Below are 26186 nucleotides of genomic sequence, written 5' to 3' on the forward strand. Positions count from 1 at the left end.
AAAAAATTACACCAAAGTTTATTTACAAGAATGTTTGAATATATAAATATTTGCAGCTAACTTACACGTAGATGACTGTCAGGCGTTCTGTAAAAGTAGTTGACACCCTCGTGTTTCACGAACGTCCCTCGTTGTAGTGGCAGTGACACGCTGTATGGCTGATTATTGGTGGCTGGTGGCCTCTGGTGATCTGGAGTCTTCTGCGGCTTGAAGGATCGGTCGTTTTGGGGATAATCATGAGCCGGGTGTGGCTCGTGCAATGAGGTTTGTGAGTCCGTGTTGATATTATAGTTGATATACTCTGTTGATCCACTGTCGGAGTATTGATGGCTGTACGAATCTGTTTGGTACTCAGGAATATTTAAACGCTGTTCTCTGTCTTTCTTGCGTTTTCTCTTTTCCTTGTTGTCATTCTTGTTGTGCTCTTCGTAATCCTTAAGTGCTTTTTTAACATCCTCTATATCAGTTTCCTTGGTTATTACCTTTATATCACTTTCATAGTCTTCTCCTTCTTTCACATTTATTCCTTCTAAAGGAGCAAGCTGTTCACTAAGTTGAGGATCGTAATGGTGGAAATGGATTTCCTTAATGATTTTTTTAGGCTTACACTGTCCTTTTCCCTTCTTTTTCTTCTTCTTCTTTTTTACTGGTGTAGTAACTGACCGAAACTGCCCCATCGCCATCGTGGTGGACGGCCCAAACCGGTACGAATTCCTAGGATGCTGCACAAAGTTCTGTGTCATAACTTTAAACTTGTTGTATTGTGACGTTGGCGAATAGTGGTAGTATGTCTTGTAGTTTCTAGGGTACCGCACGTAAACTCTGGTACCAGGTATTCGTTGCATTACTTGGCGCTGATAACTTGGATGAGAGCTGCGAAACTGACTTACTGGTGGCATTGGCTTAGGAGGACCGTAATGCCGCAATGGTGTTTGAATCTTCTCGTTGCACATGTGGTAGTTACCATTTGAGGTTTGATAACTTGATAATAACGGAGTTCTGATTTGTCGTGGTTCCTCCTGCTTTGGTTCGCTATCATCATCGTCTTCGAAATCAAAACTGGGATCGTCATCAAGAGCAGGATAAGTTTTTGTCACTATTATCGGTTTCCCTGGCTCATGGCTGTTGTGTACAGTAACCTTGACGTCACGTGATTGATAATCGTTAGACAAGGAGATGGGAGGAGATCTTGTCGATCTAGTACTTTCTCGAAATTCTGGGGGTTCTAGAAAATCTTTTGTAAAAAATTCATCATGGTTACTCACTTCATCTTCATTGCTTTCACTGTCTTCATCTTCGTCCTCATTATCATCGTCACTGTTATCACCATTATACTCTTCACTCGTTATTGGAGGAGGGTCAGTGATAAAACCTGGAAGATCAATATGAGGTATTCGAATTTTATCAATTTCTTCTTGAAAATCAGAAGAGATAGTTGGAGAAAACGGAAACTCGTCGCTAAAAGAAGTGGTTGGCATTGGCCTATTTGTCTCTTCCAGTTTCTTCACAGGGACTAGAGTGTACTTGGGTGTGTGAGGGCTGACTGGAATATTAGGTACGAGCTGAACGTTTTCTGGATATGTGAAACGAATATCTTCGAAGTTTCTTTCGACTGGAGAACCCCCAGGTATGTCGTACTTTCGATGGTCTATCACGAGCTTTTGATCAAAGTCTAAAAACAAAAGAAAATAATCATATTTAAGTATATACACTAATAAATAAGTAAATATTTTTAAAATCTATTTTATGTTTATTAGAATTAGATTTTATGAAAACGTATAAAATTTAGGTACTTAGGGGGAAACATATCAAGGGGCGGAAAATCCTGACCCGTATACTTAGACCTCGGACTTAACGTTGGAGTCAGAAACAGAACACGGCAAAAAAAGAATATGGATAGGATTAGTATCTTAGTGGATACAACAGACACTCTGAACACATTTAATCACTATTTTGAAAGTGATAAAATGTTATATAATCAGTCTTTTTACTCAAAGTATAGTATTATTTGTGTACCAGGACTAATTATTTAATATTTTTATCACATTATAGTATTTTAGTAAAATGTATTTGGTTTATTAAGAGGTACCATATTTACATCTTAACTTTTTAAATATCGAATATAATTATTGGTAAAGTTGGTAGGATGAGAAACTTTCCCTTCATTTTACTAATAGGTTATCTAATACTATCTCTTAACCTACACAAATCAGTTGCCAACAGTATTCACAACATCCTTTAAAAAATATTTCGAGTTATACATATCATAATTTTAAATACCAGCATTTACTAAAACTTCTCTGCTGCTTGGATTTACTGTACAAACTTTCATTAATTACTATTACAAAAACTCGTCCATTGTACATTGCCAAGCCATATTATAAAGCATTAATCGCAAACAACTTAATCTTAGTTTCATTAAAACAGTTGATACGAAAATATAGCTCATTGCATAGTATACACAGCATTGATCAAATTAATATTCTTTTTATAATTTACGATACTAATAAAAATGTATTTGTTTTATAAGAACTACTAGTACATAATGTATTGTTAATTTACTAAAACAAAAGATTTAAGTGATTTTGCAATTTATTGTTACTTAAATACATTCAAGAACCTCCCTGATTTGTTATTTATTTAAACTTTGTGCAATTACCTTATTTAAATTACAGTTATTTAATTAAAGTCATAAATTAATAAAGAACTCAAGTTTTAAATGCGACAGTTAAAGCAGACAGCTTATTTGAATTGCATATTAATGGGGTTGGTAAAAGGTTAAATCATTCCATTTTAATTGCTGTTTTCTAATTATTTTAACTTTTGTATTTCACCGTATAACAACGGTTTATTCCCGCTAATGAGAATATTTTATACTTAACAATTATTTCTCGTGACGAAGTTCTTTACTTTACCTACTTAAACTTTCTAATAAATAAAATGTATGTATATAACCTAAGTTCCGAAGTTTATTTAATTTTAAAATCGAATACTACGTTTCTGTATTTATTAATCCATATAATATTTGCTTAGGGATTTTTAAGCGGCCACTTAAATAAAATAGAGGGTAAAGTAATATACTTAAGATTATTTGGTTTTAGTGATATAATCGCTGGTAAATAAACGCTATAAAATAATACAACATTACAAATATTTTCATTTATATTTGCTGAGATTGAATATTATGACACTTACGTCACAATATTTATACCTAAAAATTCAAATATCATTATGAATTAACTGCATTAATATACTTATATATATCAATACTATATACTTATAGCAATATCTATCCTGTATACTATTATTATATTACGATGAACATTTGTAAGACCGAGAACAAAGAAATCATTCTTTTCTTGATCTATTGTATTTTTATGCTCTAATTAATAATTATCAACGTTAATAAAACGCTACGTTCTGTATTTATCAATCCATACAATATTTGCTTCAGGGTTTTTACGCGGCCATTTTAATAAAATAAATGGTAAATTAATATGCATTAAAATAGTTAGTTTTAGTTATATAATCTCTGGTAAATGAACGCTATAAAGTCCATCACTAATATTTTCACATATATTTGATAAGGTTGAATATTAAGACTCTTATGACTTAAAATTTATACCTATCTAAAAAAGTTCAAATATCATTATGAATTAACTATATTAATAATGTTATATACTTATAGCAATATCCAAACTGTATACTTATATTATGGCAAGACGAACATTTGTAAGACCGAGAGCAAACAAATCATTCCTACTTGATCCTTTGTATTTTTGTGCTCTAAATAATTATCTATTGAAATTAAAACCGTTAGCCTTATCAACTGTCTCTTATAAAATCAAAATTGGCTCAAATAATGTGATTATACTTATACAGTTACATCCTGCCACAGAGTTGTTCTTGTTTTACGTTCTTGTTTTTACTTATTTGTTTTTATACTCTTGTACATATTAATTATATTAATAGGAAGTTAAATAGAAATCTCGATCATCTGTAGTAAATTTACCACAGGTTTTTTTTCTATATTTGAATGCATATATTGCTATATATTTTCATTAATTTTTGTATGTTACTTATTAAATATTATTACTGCTCCGACAGGCACACAAAAGGATCAGGCTCAATGCAATGTAAATTATGTTATACAATATCAAGTGAACTGCATGTCAATTTATTTTAATTGATTAGTGGCCATAGTGATCGGATTTTCATTTTCAATTGAACTTTCAAGATGTTTAATCTTGTAAATATGAATACAAATTAATAAATAGTTTTATTGTATTTAATAATTTAAATGTGAAAATATCAATATATATTTTATAATTTGTTATATTTACTTGGAATATCTTCTATCAACTATAATAGTTAACAAAAAGTACAATCGTTACTTGACCTGGACAAGTAACATCCAAGTTTGTTACTTATTTATGCTCGTTTACCAATTACTTGTTTTATCCCACACACTTTATGATACTTTGATTTAATAAATATAATACAGTTTAAGTCAAATGGGCTATATACAACGCTAAAGTGCTTAGTTAAAGGCCGTATCAAGTAGTCCAAGAAACTTGGATAGGCTTGGAAAATAGGAAAAACAAATACTAAGTTAAGCAAGATAAAATCACCAAGAATTTCCCAAGAGTATTATAAAACTAAAGGACACTCTCTTCACTTTGTCGACCTAATCCCACTTTTCCTAATCTTTCAATTTCTACTTTATAATCAGATCTCACCACCTTTGCTATAACGGCGCTGAATCTTTTAATTGTCACAAGCTAGGTGCAATATTTTAAATTATGAACGTTGAACTATTTGATAGATGGTTTTACATTGAACATTTAATTTTAAATTTTGTTGCATTTTAAAAGACCCATAGTTGGTTAGCGATAGCTTAAGTTTAAATTGTGCCTAAACCGTATTCTGTTTTACCAGTATTGAAGACTGTTGACCTCAACCCGTGTGAAATCCAGACTTGTTATCACAAACTGAACTAAAATTTCTAATGAGTCTCAGAAATTCGCTACTTATTAACGTAAACTTAAATTACATTTTATTCGTAATAATTCTTTTTCTTCATTTATTCCCTTCTTTTTTGATACTAGCCCTTTGAGTGCCGCAGCGTTTTGCTATATGATATGCATAAAATGCCGAGCGAAAATGCCTGATTCTGCAAGGGTCTGGTTAAAAATTCATAACAAATTTATTTATTGGTATAACGTCTTGGGTTTTTGTTTTTTTAGATAAATATATTTTATTTATACATATAATACATTGATCACTTATTTAACGTTTTCATACAAAAAAAAATCGTTAACAAAAACTTTATGAGCAAAAACATTTAGTTTTTTATTTTGACACAACTTAGTGTTATTGAAATATTTTATTTTTTCACTTTTAGTTATTCTATCTTATACTCCATTTAATTCTTTACAAAAAGACAAAACATTTTTTATACTTATAAATAAAGTTTGGAAAATAAATATGAAAATATCAATCACTACAAAACTAGAAATTGTCTAACCTAACCTAACACTCTGTGTATTGTCTACACTGATAATGCTTAAATATAATGCCTGCAATACTAGGTCTTCATTGTCAGCAATGTTTTTACGACTCATTGTTTATAAATATCACTGAACAAACACAAAAAACATAAAAACTATACAAACGTATTTAGTAAAGTACTAGCTGCTTACGATCGCCGTAACTCGCGGCATTGTTCTACTTACACACAGACTAGAACAACATACACAAACGAAATAATTTGAAGATATTAACACTACAAACACATTTACACTTAAAAACTTTCAATATCATTTTAAAATAAACAGCAGCGCAAACAAAACACGTGACGGCTCGTCCGCGTAGCGGTCGATTCTAAACTCGACTGACGCGCTCATTTTACAACCGTCGTAAAAATCAGAATCTAACCAGAATGCAACAAAACTACATAAACAGTTACGTGGAAGCCTCTGGAATGCGAATGTATAGTCATTGAGCCAATTTATATAAATATTATATAAAATATAAGCGTTACTGCAGAAGTCGCTAACAGTGATTCTGGCATTTCTTGCATATAATGCGGGATCGCTGACAGCGATGCTCCGGCACTCAAAGGGATAGAGGTGTGACATACTCGTACTTGCAATATTATTACCCTAATACGGCACGTCAAAAAGTTCCTCGCATTCGGTGCATACGGTGCAAAGCTCTGAGCATCGTCTAGTTTAGTCTACAATCGTTAAAAAAGTTATCACATTCGGTGCATACGGTGCAAAGCTCTGAGCATCGTCTAGTTTAGTCTACAATCGTTAAAAAAAGTTATCACATTCGGTGCATACGGTGCAAAGCTCTGAGCATCGTCTAGTTTAGTCTACAATCGTTAAAAAAAGTTATCACATTCGGTGCATACGGTGCAAAGCTCTGAGCATCGTCTAGTTTAGTCTACAATCGTTAAAAAAAGTTATCACATTCGGTGCATACGGTGCAAAGCTCTGAGCATCGTCTAGTTTAGTCTACAATCGTTAAAAAAAGTTATCACATTCGGTGCATACGGTGCAAAGCTCTGAGCATCGTCTAGTTTAGTCTACAATCGTTAAAAAAGTTATCACATTCGGTGCATACGGTGCAAAGCTCTGAGCATCGTCTAGTTTAGTCTACAATCGTTAAAAAAAGTTATCACATTCGGTATACCAATAAACTAACTATTTCAGCTGTGTAATGAATAAATCATCCTTTTCCCATTAGACCTTTAGTGACAGAAGAAGATAAAAATCGTTTATTTAGTTCAAAACCAATTTAAAATACTGGATTGGTATTTAAAAACTAGTTACATCACCTCTTAAACGCATCTTAAAAATTGAACTATATTTTACGTTATACTTATATTTGCATTCTTTTCGATTATAGGTGTAGAAAACGAATATAATATTGAGGACCTACTATTTGGAAAACACCAAAGGTAGTACATTATATATAATTACATAACTTTAAACTGAAATTAAATTTCAATTACTGGAGCCCTCGTGATAGTGAAATTGTGATGTGGAGAAATGTAATAATAATTTTAAAAAATATTTTAGAAAGTCTCTTTTTCTTATTGCAATGCACATGACATCACCTAGACAAGATACATATGAAGAATACTATATTACTGCTTTATTGAATGGTATAAGATTTTAGAGTAATTTTATTTATTCCTGTATTAAACACGAGGCCGGTTTACACGCGTGGACTACTTTGCTTTGTTAATGTTTTGTTTCCATTTAGATAGAACCCTTGTAAGAATGTATGATTGAAGTTTTAAAAGAGTGAAAGCAAAACATTTCTTCTACCTAAAGAACCTATTCGGAAAATAGTTTAATACATACAAGAAATGTATTATGTTTTTAATAATTAAATCGATTCCAATTTCTGTGTTCGTAAAATACTCCAAATGGAGATAGTAAAGTATTGAATGATAAGGTAAAAGGATTACATTTTTTGTGTACGTTTCAAGTTGCCGGGAAATTACATTCCTTGTAACATAATAGGTTATCTAAAATCAGCTAATAACAGCTTATTAAATCTTGTATATAAAAATACACTTAAAATAAATACATAACGTTCTGTTAAACACAGATCTACTTAAAGGAAAGAAAGTGTACAGAATTACAAATCTGCCCAGGTCAATGTAGCAACACGTATTTGTAGAATTTGTTCTAAACTAAGACCTCACAAAGTAAATATCCATTCTAGCTTTATAACTAAGTAGAACTAAGACAATACTGTTATGAATCTTAGACTTAGGGTCAAGAGTATTTGTAACTAACTCTGATTTTCCAGTTCACATCGAGTCGGAACATTGATTGCACGAATACATTCTCGAAATATTTCGGTCTTGCTATGGTAAGTCATCGTCAGTCAACAGTGTTTAATTAAAACAGCCAAAAATATTCAACCGTAGTTACAGGTCAGTTGAAATGGGCTGAACTTTCTCGTGATTGCCTAAAGCTTGACCAAAAAACGACCAATTTTATACAGAGTGACAAATTGGCTGCCAGCTGACAGTTTCAAGCTATCTTCCTGTTGAAATTTATATGTTAATTTTAATAAATTCTAAGTTTTCTCGTTTTATTATTGAATTATATTATTAAAGGGTATTTGTGCAGGTATTTTTGTTTTCTGTCACAGTTTTTCGATATATCAGATTTTAAGTTAATCCCATAAGTTTTGCTTGACTCTATTACGTAATCTTTTGGAAGATCCATGTTTGAATGGATTAGCTAAAAGTATACATGTACATAAATAAATTTTAAAATCGTTAGAAAGTTCAAATATGTGTTTTGGTTTATAATGTTTATTAAATTTATAATATTAGTAATACAATAATTCTATAATGTAACCTATTAAGTAGAGAGATCTTGATTTAATTTCTAATATTAAAATTTACATAAAACAATTAACACATGTTATGCATTTTCATAACGTTAAATAGTTATTGTACAATATTAAAGTATCTTGTAGTATATTTAGGACCCATTTTTAGCTAGTATGCTATTATTAGTTTTTTTAATGTCATTATTTTCTAGTTAACAATTTAGAATTAAAAATATTTTGCATAACGTATTGTTTACTTTATGAATGTAATCCCAAGTCTAGATAAAATATGAATGGATTATTTCATCTCATGTCGTAAAAATGTTTTATATTTATTATATAAATACACAAAAATATTCTGAAATGTGAAAACAATTTCCAGGAATAATTGGAATTAAGCCTAAGGCTTGAACTTAACCATACACACTGTTATCTAAGATAAAACCATGTTGACTACATAATTCACTTATCTGTGACCTTACTAAGACATAATTGCTGCAAGCAACAATCATTTTAGTGAATAAAATTCAATGTCAACTTGAGCAGCCAATTGGAGTTTTAATTTCCTTCTAGACCTGTTGCCATGGAGATGCGACTACGCTGTTATGTCAACAGAAGTTCAATAAATAGAAATCTGATAGTGCAGGATTTTATGTTTAAGTTAAGAAGTGAAACGCGCATGTAATTTAAAAACAATGTTTATACCATATATTTTAATAATATATTGCGTTTTATCTAAAATAAGAACAGTATTATATATTTGGATATAATATTAACAGTTAAATACGTATACTGAGAACTTATCTTCCTGTTTTTAACCCTCTAATTGCCAGAAGGAGAAAATAATGATCCTTCTAATATAATTCTACCCAACTTGCATCCAAAGGGTTAAGATAGATTACTTCACAATAGTTCAAGTTTATAGTTCAACATGAGTGTTGTTTCAGTAACGGTATAAACGTTTTCATTAAGGTTTTATTACTTTTATTCCTTTAAGGTTTTATTATACTAAAACTGAAGCTTGTATCGCATAAAAAAATACCACTTTAAATTAAGCAAGTAGATATTCATTTATCAGTTTAGGTCATAACTTTGAAATAGTTTTGGCCTAGACTCACTTCCTTTCAAAGTTTCAGTGATTCTTGAACCGGGCTCGTGGCCTTCGTCGTCGGACTTTTTCTGGCCTGCGAGAAGCGAGAGACTTGGTACTATGCATGCTGCTGCGACTATAACCTGCAAACAAGTTTTAAAATGTAAACTACTGTGGATAGACTAAATTAATAAACATAAAAACCATTTTATTTATTAAGTTTCTGTTTAAATAAAAATGTATACTAAGTAATAGTCAATAACATCGATTCCGATGATCAATTATTGTGTAATAATTTCACAATATTCAAACTATTTATCATTAAGAGAGTCTAGGTTTGTTCTGATTTAATTTATACTACATCATTATTAAGAATTAACTCAATTGAATGGCATATTCCAAATCTACAGCAAATAAATGAAACAGTCGTTATTGTTGATCTAGCTTAGCACTCATTACACAACTCTAGAAATTATTTTTAAGTTAAAAAGTGTTTAAAAACTGTAAGTTTAGAAACGCTCTCTAATTACGTTTATAATGTCGGTGTTTTAAATGAATTAAAACTTATATTTGAAATTATAAAAAAGAAATATTTCTAAAAATACATATGGAACGTATAGTAAAACCTCTTACTGAAACTGTTTCATAAAATAGTGTTACCAAATAAGTTACACTGAGCCAGTAATTTAATTTAAGTTATTTCTATTAGTATCACATTATCGTACAATAAGAAGATAAATTCAAACGATGTAATTACAGGCTTCATGCACAAAGTAATTACGTCATCCGTGTATCTATTCTATGTATTAAACAATAACGTTTTGTCTCGTTCCTTTTGACTTTGAAGAACCTGTTTACCAGCCATGCACAGCTCTCTTGCTTGCTGCTGTCTCATTAACATGGGGAGGAAAGATCGTAGATAGGCTGAGACTTGCAGCTTTTTGGTTTGTTGAATTGGGTTTCAGGGGAAATATAACTGGATCTATCGAGGAAGTTGTTTCTTGTACGAAACTTCGAAGGGATGGATTGATGTCATATCTCTCGAATGAGGAAAGGAAAAACATTCCTTTTATGGAATTTGGACTGTGGATAGCATTTCATTATCTTAGTAAATCATGAGTTAATAATAGTGGTTTTTTTTTTATTTTTATGCGAGAGATTTATGATTATTTTAGCCCAATAATTTATTTGTAAAATGATGGAACCGGATTATTTTACTGCAGTTAAGTCAGATAAGAAAATATATATTTTTGTTTCTTTCGTAGCTAATCCTTCATATTTTCGATAACATTACACAAGTAATATAATATATATGGTTTTTTATACGAGATCACTCATTAAAATATGCAATGAATTAAATTTCTTTAATCAAATGCAATTTTATAGTTTAATATTGTAGACTTTAACAGAACTTAAACGACTAAAAAATCCCAACGTGTCATATACAGAATACACTTTAAAATTGATTCTCTACAGTACCTATTCTACTTTTTTTTAACTAGTATGACAGTCGTTTTTGTACCTATTCACTAGCACGCAAATAAGTAACGCTGCCTGCTTGCTGGCTCAATTATTGCAGTCCACTAACTTTCTCCCAGTATAAATGAAATCAAATATAATATGTTTGCCTTTCACTAATTATTTCTCAGTTGACATTTACAGAAAATAATGCAATGCACTATCGAAACTCGTGGTTATTTAAAGCAATTTTATCACTAATTAAGTCTACAATGTTACATAACAACGTTTAACGATCAAACATTACACTCAAGGTACGTTCAGTTTAACTGCAACATTACATTCAGTTTTACAGCGTTCGAAAGTGAACATGACGTTAACAAGCTGGAGAAGTGCAATTCACGTGGTCCACTCGGCAGACAGGAGGACCGGAACTAACGTCATAAATGGGACCGGCGGAAACGGATCGAGCATGTGTCATAACAAAGCAATAACATCAGCTGTGGTCATGTCTTCCGGTCCTCGGCTGACTAGGGGTTAAAAAGCAACTTGTCAAAGACATTGCCTATTGTTAGTTATTGCAGATGATTTCCAATAGATATCAATCATTTGCGATCGCTTAACGAGCCATGTCGTTATTGCTAATCATTAATCATATCCGCCCGTCTTTCACCATTAAACCTGTCATGTCATGGATATGAAATGACGATATTGTTTAATAACAGTTACGATTAGACATACTCCTTACTGTTGTGTAGAGATAGGTCCGTTTCCATATGATCCAACGAAATAAAAATGCATTTTCCTGCATGTTATGGTTTTAAACTTATCGATAGTAACCTTCTTAAGTTCAAACAAATGTTCTATTACCTAATCACTAGGAAAATATACTCTAGAGCTAGAAATATTTTATTTCAAGAACGAACTGACCTATTCACGTTTGCATGAAGCTTCATTTCTATGTAGACAACGTTGGGTTAGAGGATGTTACCTCTCGCTCCATGGGATTTGGCTTAGCGTTACCGAACATTCTTACATTGTTCTTATGACTATTCATGACAGAACAGGTAAAATTGCGGGATGAATAAAACTTCAAACAAACTGAGTACAATTATATAACATCTTACCATCATATATGTAACACATGTAGCATAAATTTCCTTAAGATATGTCAAGAACCATTTCATTTCTATTAAATTTTGTATGATACACTATTTCTACATCGACCAGAGTGTGCTCTATGATGGTGCATGTCCAACAAGGGGATTTGACTGAGCGTCATTGACACATTATTCACTAGGCTACCACAATATCGGTTTTGTCTATCGGGGAGTGTAAAATTTCCCTTCTGAATGAAAAGAAATTCATTCAGAAGGGAATGAATTTCCCTCTGAATGAATTTTTTTTTCTGTGTCTCTCTGTATATCTGTCCACAGTACATATCAAGAATGAAATGAGCTATAGATCTAAATTTTGCATGCAAACTTAGCAAAAATTGTGACGCGACATGTGCCGTGACGTACACCTTATATTGTAAAGCTAAACGTGAGCATTCATATAACTACACTTTTTCTTCCTCAAAAATATGCACCTCTATAAATGTAACAGGTATAAATAAAAACTTAAAATTAAAAGTATGCATATTTTTGCTCTAAAGCCTCTCTTATTTATCACTTATGGAAAAAGTACTGAAAGAAGTGTTTCATATGACCAACAGCTGCACGTACAAGTGTGCAATATACACAAATAATAATGTTTAAAGACTATAAACGGGCCCTAAAACTTAATTCTGTGCTTGTTCTCTGTCTTATTACATACATTAGGAGTAAAAAATGAAAATATAAATACTATATGAGAGTTATATATTACAAAACACTGTATTCCTGCCCCCAGAATAATTTTTAGTTTAAAAGTTTACAAACTTGGGTATTGGAGTCTAATAAGTAGCATAAACATTATACTTACAATTATACTTGGATTTGGATTCAGGAAGGGCAAATCGACAACAGACGCAGTCGTGAGTCTTGTCAATATGATTGTAGAGGGGATTGAATGTCGTAACCACTCAATGAGTGTGTTCTTAGACCTGTCCAAAGAATTCGACTGCGTTGACCACGGTACACTGCTTGACAAACTTGAGTCCCACAGTATTCGAGGCGTGCCTCTTAAATGGCTTAGTTCGTTTTTAACTCACAGATCCCAAGTTGTTCAGATATCTAGCAAGTCGTCCAAACAAATAGAACTGAGTTACGGAGTCCCACAGGGATCCATCCTCAGTCCTGTGCTATTCCTGCTTTACATCAATGATCTTAAATCATCGCTTCTGCATGGAACATTAGTGCAGTTTGCCGATGATACGACTCTCTTCTTCAATGGAACATCAAGTGAAGTGTTGGAACAACAGGCTTATGTTGATATCAACAACTGTGTCCAATACTTTCACAGCCTCAATCTTACAACAAACTCTTCAAAAACCAACGTTTTGAATTTTGCCTTGCGCACCGCAGGCAACCAGGGTGGGCCTGCCATTTTGTTAGATGACTCCACACTGGAAGGAGTCAGCTCTTCAAAATTCCTAGGAATGCACCTTGATCGAGGGCTGACATGGAATGAGCATATTGACTATGTTTGCGCCAAAGTCTGCTCTGGAATTTTTGTTCTGAGATCTTTAGCCAAATACTGCCCGAGCCAGGTACTGATTACGGCGTATTATGGACTGATTTACCCCCATCTGTCTTACGGCGTGGTCCTTTGGGGAGCTTGCGCAAACACACAGTTTCAAAGAGTATTCAGACTTCAAAAAAAGAAATTTGAATAATCGCCAAAATTAAATTTAGAGAGTCGTGCAGGGAACCTTTCAAGAAATTGCAGCTGTTGACTCTGCCGTGCCTCTAAATTTTTGAAACAACTTTTTTTTGTATGATTAAATGTGCCTTAACCAGAGGCCGAGACATACACATGTATGAGACACGTGGGAGTGCTAACTACCGAACTGGGAGACACAGAACGGTGGTTTATGAACGCCTGCCCTCGCAGGCGGGTGTTCATTTCCTCAACAGACTGCCTAATTCAATTAAAGATGCCCCAACGTCTAAGGCGTTAAAGACTCGCCTTAAACGCCTATTCTATAATGGCTTGTGGTGTCACAAGCATTCTATAATGCAGGTGAGTTTTTGGCATTCGACTGGGAGACCGCCCAATTAGAAGACTGATTCCGTTGTACTAAGTGGGTAGCATTGGCGATGGATGAAAGAGGCGTAACTGTAAAATTGTATGTGTGAGTGTGTATTGTTGTATGAGTGTTAGAAATTTAAAAAAACCCATGACGTTTGCCATACAATGTAAATATTGTCTTCGCAATAAAAAAGAAAAAAGAACTTAAAATGTTAACGCACTTAACTGCGGTGAGAACTTAACAGCTATTTTTAACTGAACGTGATCATATATTTTAGTAGTTTATATTATATTATATTATATTTTACACGAAGTCATATTTTAGTAACTAAATAACTTTTTTAACAAAATTCTAAATATAAATTAAAATTTTCATTAAGATATTTTAAAATAATTATTTGATGTAGAAAATAAAAGGCGAATTCTTACTAAATTCGAGGATACTTGCCAAATTTTAAAGAGTCAAATTTGTGGATACCTTGATTTCGAAGAAGAAAATATACTATGTATTATTTTTGCTGTTAAATATCTCCTTAGACAATATAGGCTATAATACTAAATTAAAGTGATTTTTTACTGATTCCTATTGTAAACCAATATAAATGGTAATTAATGTGTGTGTACACTAAGCGTTAAACTTAAAGAGTAGTATTTAAAAAAGTTATATTTCTGAAAGCATCATAGGTAATAGACAACATAGTTCTCAAGGTCCAGTGTTGAACATGCATTAACGTTCTAGAAGGAGAAAGGCAATATTGGCCGACAGTATTCTGCCAACAAGGCCGAAAATAAGCAGGCACGACGAGCCGCCTTTTTTGTTGTACATAATGCTGTACTTTCGGTACGGTAGTAGGGTACGCATAATTTCCGTACATAATCCGTACATTTTTTGTTGGCTTGGCTAACATCGTTCTCTGAAGTAGGCAGGTTGTTGCCTTATTTGTTGCGAAACAAAGCGAAAAAAGGTCACGATCAAGAAAGGAAAAACTCCCTATCACTGGTTATTTAAATACATTTTCTGCCTTTGTCTAACAGACCTGGGAAGATAAAATAATACTGCCTATATATAGAATCAATTCTTTTTTGTATATAAAAAACCACAAAGAAACTATTTACAGTATAATTTATTGTTGTTGTATCATGTATTGTTTCTATTCAGTATTGTTAATTCAGTTATGGCAGATAGTTCTCAAGTGGGATTTGTAACTTAAATATTTTTATATTCGTATTCTGCGAAATGTTCTCCTGTATAAAAAAAACTGCAATTTCGGAACAAATTTGAAAGTTTGCAAACATTTTGTGTGTTGCAATTACTTTTCAGTTATTACCTTTAGTTATTTCCAAAACAATGTTCTCTACAAAATTAATACAAATTTGAATTACAGTTTAGTCAGATATAAGATAAGACCGTTATTCCCGTTGATCATGAAGCTGTTATAGCGTAAAGAGATGCAGCCCTGATTGATCATGAAAATCGTTACGATTAGATCTAGTAATTTCTAGTGTCTAATAGATAACAATAAAACATATGACTTGCGAGTAAGCTAATGCAAACCCGGAGTTAAGAATGACGAAGGGCGTCTAGGGGTAGTGGTTATAGCGTTAAGAGATGCAGCCCTGTAAATCATGAGAAACGTGACGATTATATCTAGTATTTCTAGTGTCTAGTAGCTAACAATAAAACATATGGCTTGCGAGTAAGCTAATGCAAACCTGGAGTTCAGAATGACGAAGGGCGTCTAGGGAGGGAGTGGTTAGTATTAAACCCAGAATCGGCGAATTTGCCCCGCTTTCTTGGAAGTATCTTGTTAGAAATCCGTGTTCCTTAATAGAAGTTTTATATTTCAATATTATAGTAAGTGGAGTGTGGAAATTTTGTTTGAGTTTTAGAAGTAATTATTTTTTCCAATGTTAATATTATTTTGCAAGGACATTACTTTTGTATCAATTATATTTATACTGCAAGTTATAACTTATATTATTTGAATATATAAAATATATTATTTTACTTACTTCTTCAGCTTAAGAAAGGTTAAGAATTTAATTAAAAATAGCACATTGAATATTTGATACAGAAAATAATATATAATTCAGCATTTTGTTGAAAAAGTTTTACTAAGAGTAGGCTACCCTTGATTTATGTACATTTTATATGAATATTCACATTATATTAAATTGCATGAATTTTATATAAATTTTAATGTGGAATTGAATCAATTTTATGGTGCTGAAATTTAAATAAAGTTTTGATTTGAGTTTTAGGTAAAAAGATAGATAAATAAATATTGTAACTATTTTTTGGATTTCATTTATAAACTTCTTTTTTATAAAAATTTCTTGCCTTAACAGCAGATAAATTCTCCACATCTTCGTCGTATTCTGAGGCTTAGAGATCATATTTAAAAACAGGTAATTACTTTTCTACGTATATATTATGTATTATTATGTATGTAGATGACTCTGTATTATTTAATATACTAGCTACTCTAATCTTACAAAAAAATAAAAATTAACGAATAAATCTGCTTTGCACAAAATTTTCCTAAACTATTCGCTTACTGCTTTTAATATAGATCTTTGGACTATCATATGCAAATAAGTCTTTCCATATTTTCCGCTATTTTATATAATAAAAGCAGTGAAAATCTGTTTATACACCAGACGGACTCTGGATGAAAATAAAACAGAGTTTTTATCTGCTCCCACGCAATTTGCTAGATTGCATCCACTCTTCCAAGATTCGCTACCACAGCTCTTTGTTATTGCCCCTTCATGCAGAGCAGAGCATCAGTTTTCTTTGAAAAGATTGAGTAGTACTCAATTTATCTTGAACTCCCACAACATTAACTTTACTTTGATACAATTATTACATTTTTTGTAAATTTATTCTAAAACATACAGGAATAGTTTCACTTTTCTCTTTTAATAAGCTTTCGTAAATTATGCAGATTTGTTATGGCAATTTATGGCACTGAATTTAAACTAACAAACGCTTTATTGTAATAACTGTTATTAAATATATAAAGCCGCGGTCTAACTGCTAGAATTAGACATTCGCCCCACAAACCGCGTAATAGTTTGAACCAAAAATTTGTTTTACGTCATATACATTACTTGAAAAATACTAATACAGTCAGTACGCCTAATTATATGAAGAATTCATTACTAACAGAATCCATCTTATACCTTCGCCCCTCTAGTCATACTTTATTGAAATCGATACTTACTCAAACGACTTATAATATCTATATAACAAGTATCGGTCGTGATGTACAATAATTGGTGAGAATGGTATTTTATCAATAGGCTCAGACTACTTAGGTTCGATTGGTTTGAATAATAAACTTACAACTATTAGCTAACAATCAGCCTAATCCTATGAAGTGGCATGCACCATCCTAGCTCGCTCTTATTCAAATACAAATAAAGCTTCGAGCAAAATTTTAGAGTTAACGTGGGGTCAGACAGACAGATAGGTGGACATACTGAAATACAGCAATAAAATATTTTCTAGCCCCATAAGTAATATTCAACGCTAACGCTCAGCCATGAATGTTTATATGTGGTTTTTATTAAAAAAATTATCATGCAGCCAATATATTTTCGTCGGAATTTGATAGTTTCTTAATTGAAACTGAATTGTGCTTGGATTTATGGAAGAGATTATAGAGGAATTTACCGTATGTTATTTTCAAGATTAATTATATTAGCATTAATTTTAATGTATAGTAACTCAATGTTTATACTGTAATCTATGTAATTATTTTCTCAATATAGTAGATAATCTCTATTTAGGCAATACTCCGCCTATTGGGTTCTCTTCGCTGATATTGAAAGACTATTTTCCGGTAACCAACCAGCTGAGTTCAATATTTATCTATCCCGTCTTATCACAGAATGTTGAAAGTATAATAAAATCTCTAAAAAATAATACAGCTCCAGGAGTTGATGGGATTAGTTCTTTTTTATTAAAACAGGTTTCTTGTAATATATTACAAGTTCGAACTTATTTAATTATTTTAAGTTTTCAGACTGGGGTTTTTCCTGAGCGTCTGAAGACTGCCGTAGTCATACCCATATATAAAACAGGCTCGAATAAAAAATGCAGTAACTTCAGGCCTATACCTTTGCTTTCATGTTTTTCTAAATTATACGAAAAGATTATGAAGCAAAGATTGGTTCAGTTTTTAGAAAACAACAGTTTTTTTTAGAATGAATAAATTTGGTTTCAGGGAAGGGATGAATACTGAAAGTGCTGTGTCAAATTTTATAACTGATATCTATAATGGAATCAATGAAAACAAATGTGTCAGTTGGTTGTTTTAAGATATATGAAAGGCTTTCACCACTGTTGATCATGGTATTCTGTTAGACATATTATATAAAAGTGGAATAAGGAGTGTTAGTCTTAAATGGTTTAGGAGTTATTTACTAGAAAGAAAACAGTGTGTTAAAATAAATTCGTACATCAGTGAAATGGGTATAATAAAGCAAGGGGTTCCTCAGGGCTCTGTGCTGGGAGGAACCTTTTCATAATTTATATAAATGATCTATGTAATGCCAGATTTCAAGGAAAAGTTACATCATTTGCCGATGACACTGCCCTTTGCTATGTTGGTAGAAGTTGGAATCTGGTTAAATCATCAATGGAAAACGATCTTAAGGCAATTCAATGGTGGTTTACCAATAATAATATGCTTTTAAGTGCAGATAAAACCAAGTACATAAATTTTAATGTGAAGAATAAAATTATTTTTATATTAACCTGGAATATAAGTGTGCTAACTGTTTTATTTACCAGGGAGTTTGTGGGACGGGTAAATGTGCTGTTGTAGAAAGAGCGGAATACATTAAATATTTAGGAATTCATCTTGACGAAAGCATAAACTGGAAAATTCATATTAATAAATTAAAAAACTATTTAAACAATATTTTGAGATACTTTTATTTTTTACGAGAAATGTGTAATGAGACATTGTTACAAATGCCAATTTTGCTTTGGTCCAAAGTAGATTAGAATATGGAATAGTTTTTTGGGGAGGGACATATTTTTCAAACATTAAGCCATTATACATTCTGCAAAAACATTTCATATGATTAATATCCTTTAAAAATAGTTCTGAGTTTTCACGTCCTCTTTTTGAACATTTAAAAATACTTCTATTACAGTATATGTTTGTCTACAGTGTAATGAAACTGTTCTATAAAACGAATGGTAGCATGCCTCGTGATAATAATGCATACAAGTATAGACTTAGGAATAGAAATGCATTTATTGTCCCAAAACCTTGTGCAACCTTTTTTACAAAATCCTGTATTTTTGTTGCACCTAGAATTTATAATAAATTACCAGATTGTATTAGAACTTCTAAAAATGTAAATATTATTATTTAGTATGAAAGAGATTGAAACACTGCTAGAGATTCCTGGATGAAGCTAATTAAAGTTATAGTAGCAAAAGTTTCAGCAGGGTATTGTTATTTGTTTGATTTCTTATATTTCAATATTCGTAGTAGCTGTATTAATATTATTTTATTGTTATATGTATATATGTATGTATGTGTGTATGTATGTACATATAGATATGTGTGTAAATTTATATTTTACAAGGAGTTATTTTATTTTACATTATATGGCACAATTTAAGCATATTCAATAGATACGTGTTTTGTTTTGATTGTTTTTGAGCGAGAAGTTGAATTTTATGTTTTTGTAATTCTGAAGCTGGATTCTTGTACACCATTTGTCAAAATGCATTGATGAACCTCCAAACAGGCTTAGCCTTTGGAGGCCCTATTATTTCCTCAAACACATTAATACCATATTTTTATTTTGTTTTAAAACTATAAATTAAACTGGCATTTAATTTAAGGTTATTTTTAAGTAGGAATTATGTAGCCTAAAAAATCTGGCAACAAGACGTTTGAGTTTTAGTTTTAATTTTTTCTATGTAAAAATGAAAACTTGTAAATGTTTATTGTATTTTGAGGAAACAAATATATTCTATTCTATTCTATTCTATTATTTAAAATTTTCAAGGCTGTTTTACGACGTCGTATTAAATTTTGGATCGGGAAAGAGTTGTCTATAATTATTCTCAATTATAGTGGAAATAATAAAAACATTTTACTATAATAGACCAAGCTTGTTTCTCAGTATTGACTTTGCATCATATTCTTAGAAAATGGGAATCCTTACCAATGGATAGTAAGATATAATAGGTATACTCTACGTTCGGGATCACTGTGTGGAATCATTGACGACGAATCGGTTTTTGCTTATTGCAAGGGACATCACACTCGAAAAAGCGACCCATCATTACCACCTATTCTTTGAACGGTGGAGAGTAAATTCTGGGATGTAATCGGAAATTCTGCTTTAAATTATATTATTTCCACAATTACCCTTTTAGTCAATAATTAGTAGAAACTTTGTCCACCTTCTCGCAATATACGTAGCTGCATCAAACCTAAATCTCCTCCATTACCTCCAGAAGTATTATCACTGAACACTTATTCTCGTTTCCAAACCTCATCACCTAATTATAGGTAGTGAGAGAAATTATTTATGAAAACTCAAAGGATGTTGTGTATCATAAACGACCCTTACTTGGTTCCTTTACATCTATAACAAAAACAATCCGAGCTGAGGCATTTCTCTGAAGCTATTACTAGGACCAGCCACAATCTGCTAGTGATGCATCACGTCCCACCAATGGTAATCCTGAGTCAGGCCATCTGATTGCACTAACTGTGTTGCAGTAAGAATTGTTTCTCTATTATATATTTGCTTGTATTTGTTATCACTAAGCCTAGATAAAACAAATCACTAAATGGGTATGGGTTCTGCACTGGGAGCCCTTGCTTTGGTGATCATACAACTCTATGGATCACTGCAATGAAATTAAATATGTCTTTATTTTTCGAGACGAAAAAGTTTTTCGGGCTGTTTTAGCCGCCTCTTTCACTCAAATTCAATGATCAATCAAACACAACGTTTGATACCACAAATAATTCCTAACATCGTCCATCGTCAATCTTCCCGTGTCATTGCTTCATAAACAGTAGAAAGTCCCGAGGTAAATGGTATTCTGTCTTCTTTATTTTGAGAAATGAATGGACGTACTTAGACTAGACTAAGACTAGAAATTCTTTAAATTTTATTTCCTAAACCTGGATTTAAATAATATCTAACTAGTAAAATAAACAATCCAAGCAAGAAAATTTGAATTAATCACGATTTTAATTTGTTTGTTACTTAGGGACAAACAACCCTTAAAAATAGCACGTGGAATTGGCCGTTCATCTGTTATTAATGCTTCTGTGTCAAACATACTTCCAGTTGAGCTTAAACTTGGAATGAATGAACTGGTATTCATCAAGAGCACGAATAGTATCGGTTTCCAGTTTTATCAATATTTATTTTCCCTTCAAGAGAATAAATAATAAACATTTATATATATATATATATATATATATATATATATATATATATATATATATATATATTTATTAAATCTATTTTTGAAAAATATAATTACTTTATTAATTAAGATAGGAGTTTATTATATTTGAATTTTCTTTAAATGTAATGTAATCAAATTTATGCATAACAATTTACTTTACGGATATTTAGGCAATAGAAGTGCCTAATCAACTAATTACTTTTAAATAGGAAATTTTCTTTTGATATTTTATAATTTTCATTAATGTATGCGTTGTAAAAATTAGCTTTAGAAGTATATTTATTCCTAATATATACTGTACAAAAAACATTTGTCGTTAGATATGTAGAATTTACTATACGATTAAATTAAACAACTTTAATTGAGGGTTTGTGTTATATGTAACACGTCTTGAAATAAGTTTGACATTTTATGTTACTCCTCAGAGGTATTCACAAATTGTTTCCTTTTAGTTCAACAAAGGATTATGGTTTTAAGGTAGCGCGTCATAGATACATTTTAAAAGCTTAATTTTAGTTAAACTATATAATATTAGGCTAAGTAAATAATTGCTTGAGAAATTAGACTAATGTCTAAGCGTGATATGCAACATGTACCGAAACAATTTTACCACATTAAGTTTGTTTAAAAACGTTTGGGTCCAAAAATAAATTATTGTAGGAGACATAAGTTTGCCTTAAAGGTTTGCCTTAAAAGTTTGCACTATTGATAGTTCAAGAAAGTAAAACACATATCTTGACTTTTAGTCAATTTTTAGGATTCATTACACGGCTTATATCAAAATGACTAGTGAAATGACGTAATATTGAACTTAATAACCCCGAGTTAAATAATATTAACGTATTTATTAACATATATTTATTACAATTATTCATTTAGAACCTTTAAATTACCCAGGGGCATATAATTTTTATTCCATCATGATATAAGGATAACATAAATATAACATTCGTTATGATTCGTAAAACAAGTAACTCGTTATAATAAATACATAAAAGTCATTGCTCTCTGCAACGTGTCATCCATAAACAAGTCCCGAGGCCCTTGGGCTATATGGAGTAATAATCAGATAATATAATTTTCTATAGAATTTTCAAAAACATTTTTTCACGTCGATGTAATGCTATGTGTTCTAATATAGGGAGTTTAATATTATCTGTATATGTATGTGTATGTGTGCATACGGTCGGTATATTAACATATTTAATTTATATACGACATAGTCATATACTTTAAATTATACAATGTAGTGGTACGCCACATTACATGTTGCATAAAAGGCTTCGCTAAGGTAACAAGCCACATTTTAATTCACAATTTTATTCATTAATTTATATTTTATAGCAATGCTGTGTACAGGCCAGAATAGATCGTATTATATGTGATGGGGTAGTTAGGCTACAGAGGTTGGTTTATCACATATCAAAATTACATATAATGTACTCGGTTTGTTCAAAAATGTATTTATTCTTCTACATTTTCGTTACCGACATGGTTATTTATAAAAATTATGTTTTCTAACGTCGTATTCGGTGTTGGCTAAATACAAATGAACCTTCATGCAAAATGTCAAGTCAATAGACATAAATATATAGGTCAGTCAGTGTTGACAGACAGACTTCGACAGAAATACAAAAGGAAATGAAACTTTCTCTAGTACCTGGAATGATAGGCTTCAATAACTCTCAGCCAATGACAATTAAATAACCATAACAATATTTTATTAACTTGAATGTTATCATAACTCTAGTTTTGTAATAATAAAAAAACAGTAGCAGTCGTGGGACTGCCGATAGAAGTGAAAACGGAACTATTAAGTTGAGAGTAATTAACAATACGTTATAGTAGCAGTACATCTGTAATTGTAAATGTGACGCGTTTTTAATTTTACAATTTTAAAATCCACGAAAAAATATTATCAAATAACTAGAAATCTATTTTACTACGTAGTAAGATAAATCTTATACCGTAATAATACTCATTTCATGATGAAGAGGTTAAATATTAAAAACATAATTAAAATGAATAATGCTAAATTTTAAATACAAATATTCGTACAAATATTAAAAATGTTTAAAAATATATTCGTTTTCATTATTCATTTATCTATATAAAAATATGTTGTAATTGCTCAATATTAATAGTTAGTTAAACATAGAATACAAGTGAGTAAACACCGAGTGAACAACAGTGAGTTGAACACCGTTGTAAATAATACAGTTATTGCTACGGATAAAGTATATAATTGCAATAACAATTAAACCCACAATATTTTTAAAACTAATAAATTAGTTAAATTAACATGGTTCTTTCGTAAAGGTATTTTTATTGCACAATAAACTAATTTATTGAGTTAATACGGTATCAGTGAGCCAATGCGCCAACTACAGTTCCGGCAGAAACGTTCACTCATCACTTCATACGCTACTACAGGCTAAACTAAACTTCCAATAAAAAAATGATAAATTACAAAAAAAATATTCATCTATTTTTACACAACTTTCTCGCTGACAAATTTTGTCTGACCAAAAAATAAAAAAAATCCTCGCTTACTACTTTTTTCTTGTCATTGTAAACGCTATGTAAAATGTAAACAATAATCAAAATTATTTCGAAATTTTTTTAATATTTAAAAATGTAACCAATAGATTGCCAATATTAAGAGCTTTAATTTGACGCATCTTACAGAATTGTACGACATTGGCTTCACTTTTAAATCGCGAGAGGAAGCCGTAAAGGTCACTGATTTTCGCAGTCTGTTTTCATACTCCGCCGGGACAGTTTTAACACAGCGAGACTGACTTTTTCATGCAGGTTAGTAGTCCGCGGCCAAGTCTACGGTTAAAAAACACAGCGAGACTGACTTTTTCATGCAGGTTAGTATCATTAGCATGTCGGTGACGCGAACCGAGGATTTTACCCTCTACCAAAACGCTCAACGCGCCTAAAGAAGTTTTCACTTCAAAAAAATACTGCCATTTCATTATTTAAATAAGTGTAACAAAAGGAAGAACAATACAAAGTGTTCTAAAAGTAACAAAATTGAATTTTCGTTTGAATCACTGCAGATTGAACAAAGGACCTTTACAAAATTGACATCATACATTATTCAGTTCAACAAAGTTTCTTCACATTCTGGAAAATTCACTATAAAATATTAAATTCGAGCTGGGATCAAGTGCATCATATTAATCATATTAAGGACCTTCAAACTGTCTTATCACTATATAAGAATTTAAAGCCTTTTAATGTAAAAATGTTCGAAAGTTTTTTAGCCGATAAAAATATTTTAATATACGAACGTGGTTGTTTGCAATTCAAGTCTATATGAGTTATGACTTTTAAAACGATTTATGAGTTAACAAAGCTACATTAAAAATTAATTTAAGAAACTTTAATGTTACTTAATAAGACTACATTGTATATAAGTAGAAATATATTCACTAAAGATCTTATTTCATTTACGCACCACACAAACTATATATTTTTAGATGTTTTTCTATAGACCGGATTAAAAGATACTAATATTTGATCCGTTTATACAGTATTTCAAAGAGTTATAAATAATTATTTTAAACTAACCCAAATCACCAACAGTAAAATTCTACCAAAGTAGTCGTACTGTAAAATATGAGTAAGGTTTGTAATGTTTATAAATTTAAATGTAAAACTTTGACTATCCATACTGGTTGCAAGGAAGAATATTTTTCTCTAATGCGTGAAAATCCTATTCTTAATCGGTTTCACATTAGATTTGATACAATTATTAATATCAACATACTCTAAGTTACTCGTATGTTAATCTCCAAGAATATTAAATATTTTTAACACCACTGTATTTTCGTGTTGGGTTATTGGTTAATTTAATTTACTAGGGAAGTAATGGTTTTCATTACATTACGGTTTGATAATTAAACTCAGAATACAGGCTTAAATAACAGCTAAACATTATTGATATTTGATAATTATGAAAAAATTAACTTTCAACTAAAGTTTACAAATTTATAATCACAATGTGTCATATAATTTTTATTACTTTTGGACTTTTTACTAAGAGGACTGCGTGGCGTTACAAACTTTGAAATGAAGATGGTCGGCATTCAACTGATTATTTACAAGATATTCCGGTATGGTATTGAATAAGCTCATTTCTTGTATGTCATGAGTAAGATTATTTAAACATCCATAAGTCGTTGAATTGGATACATACAAAACATATCCTGGATTATATTCTGAATAGAACAAGTGGAACATAATTGTAATTCCTCTCTTAGTAGCTAAATTACAAGTGTTTTAATAGATTAGTATAATCTTTCACTACGTGATTATGTATAGGAATGTAGGGAACAATAAAATGAAAAATTATTACATATTTACAACTCAGAGACGCCTGTTAAGCTACGCGAAGTGTAGTACCTTGTTTTATAATAAATAATAATACATAATTAATTAATTTTCACCCTAAAGAACATGTGATAATCTCCAAGATTAGATAGTTAACTACAATACACAAAAACCAAACTATATTTTACACACAAAAACACTCTTATAGATAGTGTTGACTAATTAAACCTGGTTAGGTAATCCAACAAGCACAATCACTGTCACCTCACACTTACAATGTATCTCATGACT

The 26186-nt window shown here is 31.1% G+C and overlaps 1 protein-coding gene across 1 annotated transcript; it reads right to left on the bottom strand.

The window, feature by feature from the left end:
* On the bottom strand, nt 1-26186 carry LOC124358661. Its single transcript, XM_046810965.1, has 3 exons — nt 26171-26186; nt 9483-9597; nt 1-1672 (listed from the first exon to the last, which is right to left on the bottom strand). The coding sequence occupies exons 1-3, from the start codon at nt 26180-26182 to the stop codon at nt 57-59; spliced, it is 1743 nt and encodes a 580-aa protein (XP_046666921.1). The 5' UTR covers nt 26183-26186; the 3' UTR covers nt 1-56.

The sequence above is a fragment of the Homalodisca vitripennis genome, chromosome 3 (genome assembly GCF_021130785.1).
Source record: "Homalodisca vitripennis isolate AUS2020 chromosome 3, UT_GWSS_2.1, whole genome shotgun sequence".
NCBI classification, from domain to species: Eukaryota; Metazoa; Arthropoda; class Insecta; order Hemiptera; family Cicadellidae; genus Homalodisca; species Homalodisca vitripennis.

Excerpts from the sequence above, each read along its gene's own strand:
- LOC124358661 (XM_046810965.1), bottom strand. Across the intron at positions 1,673-9,482 it reads CACTGAAACTTTGAAAGGAA|ACTTTGATCAAAAGCTCGTG; the intron begins GTGAGTCTAGGC and ends TTTTGTTTTTAG.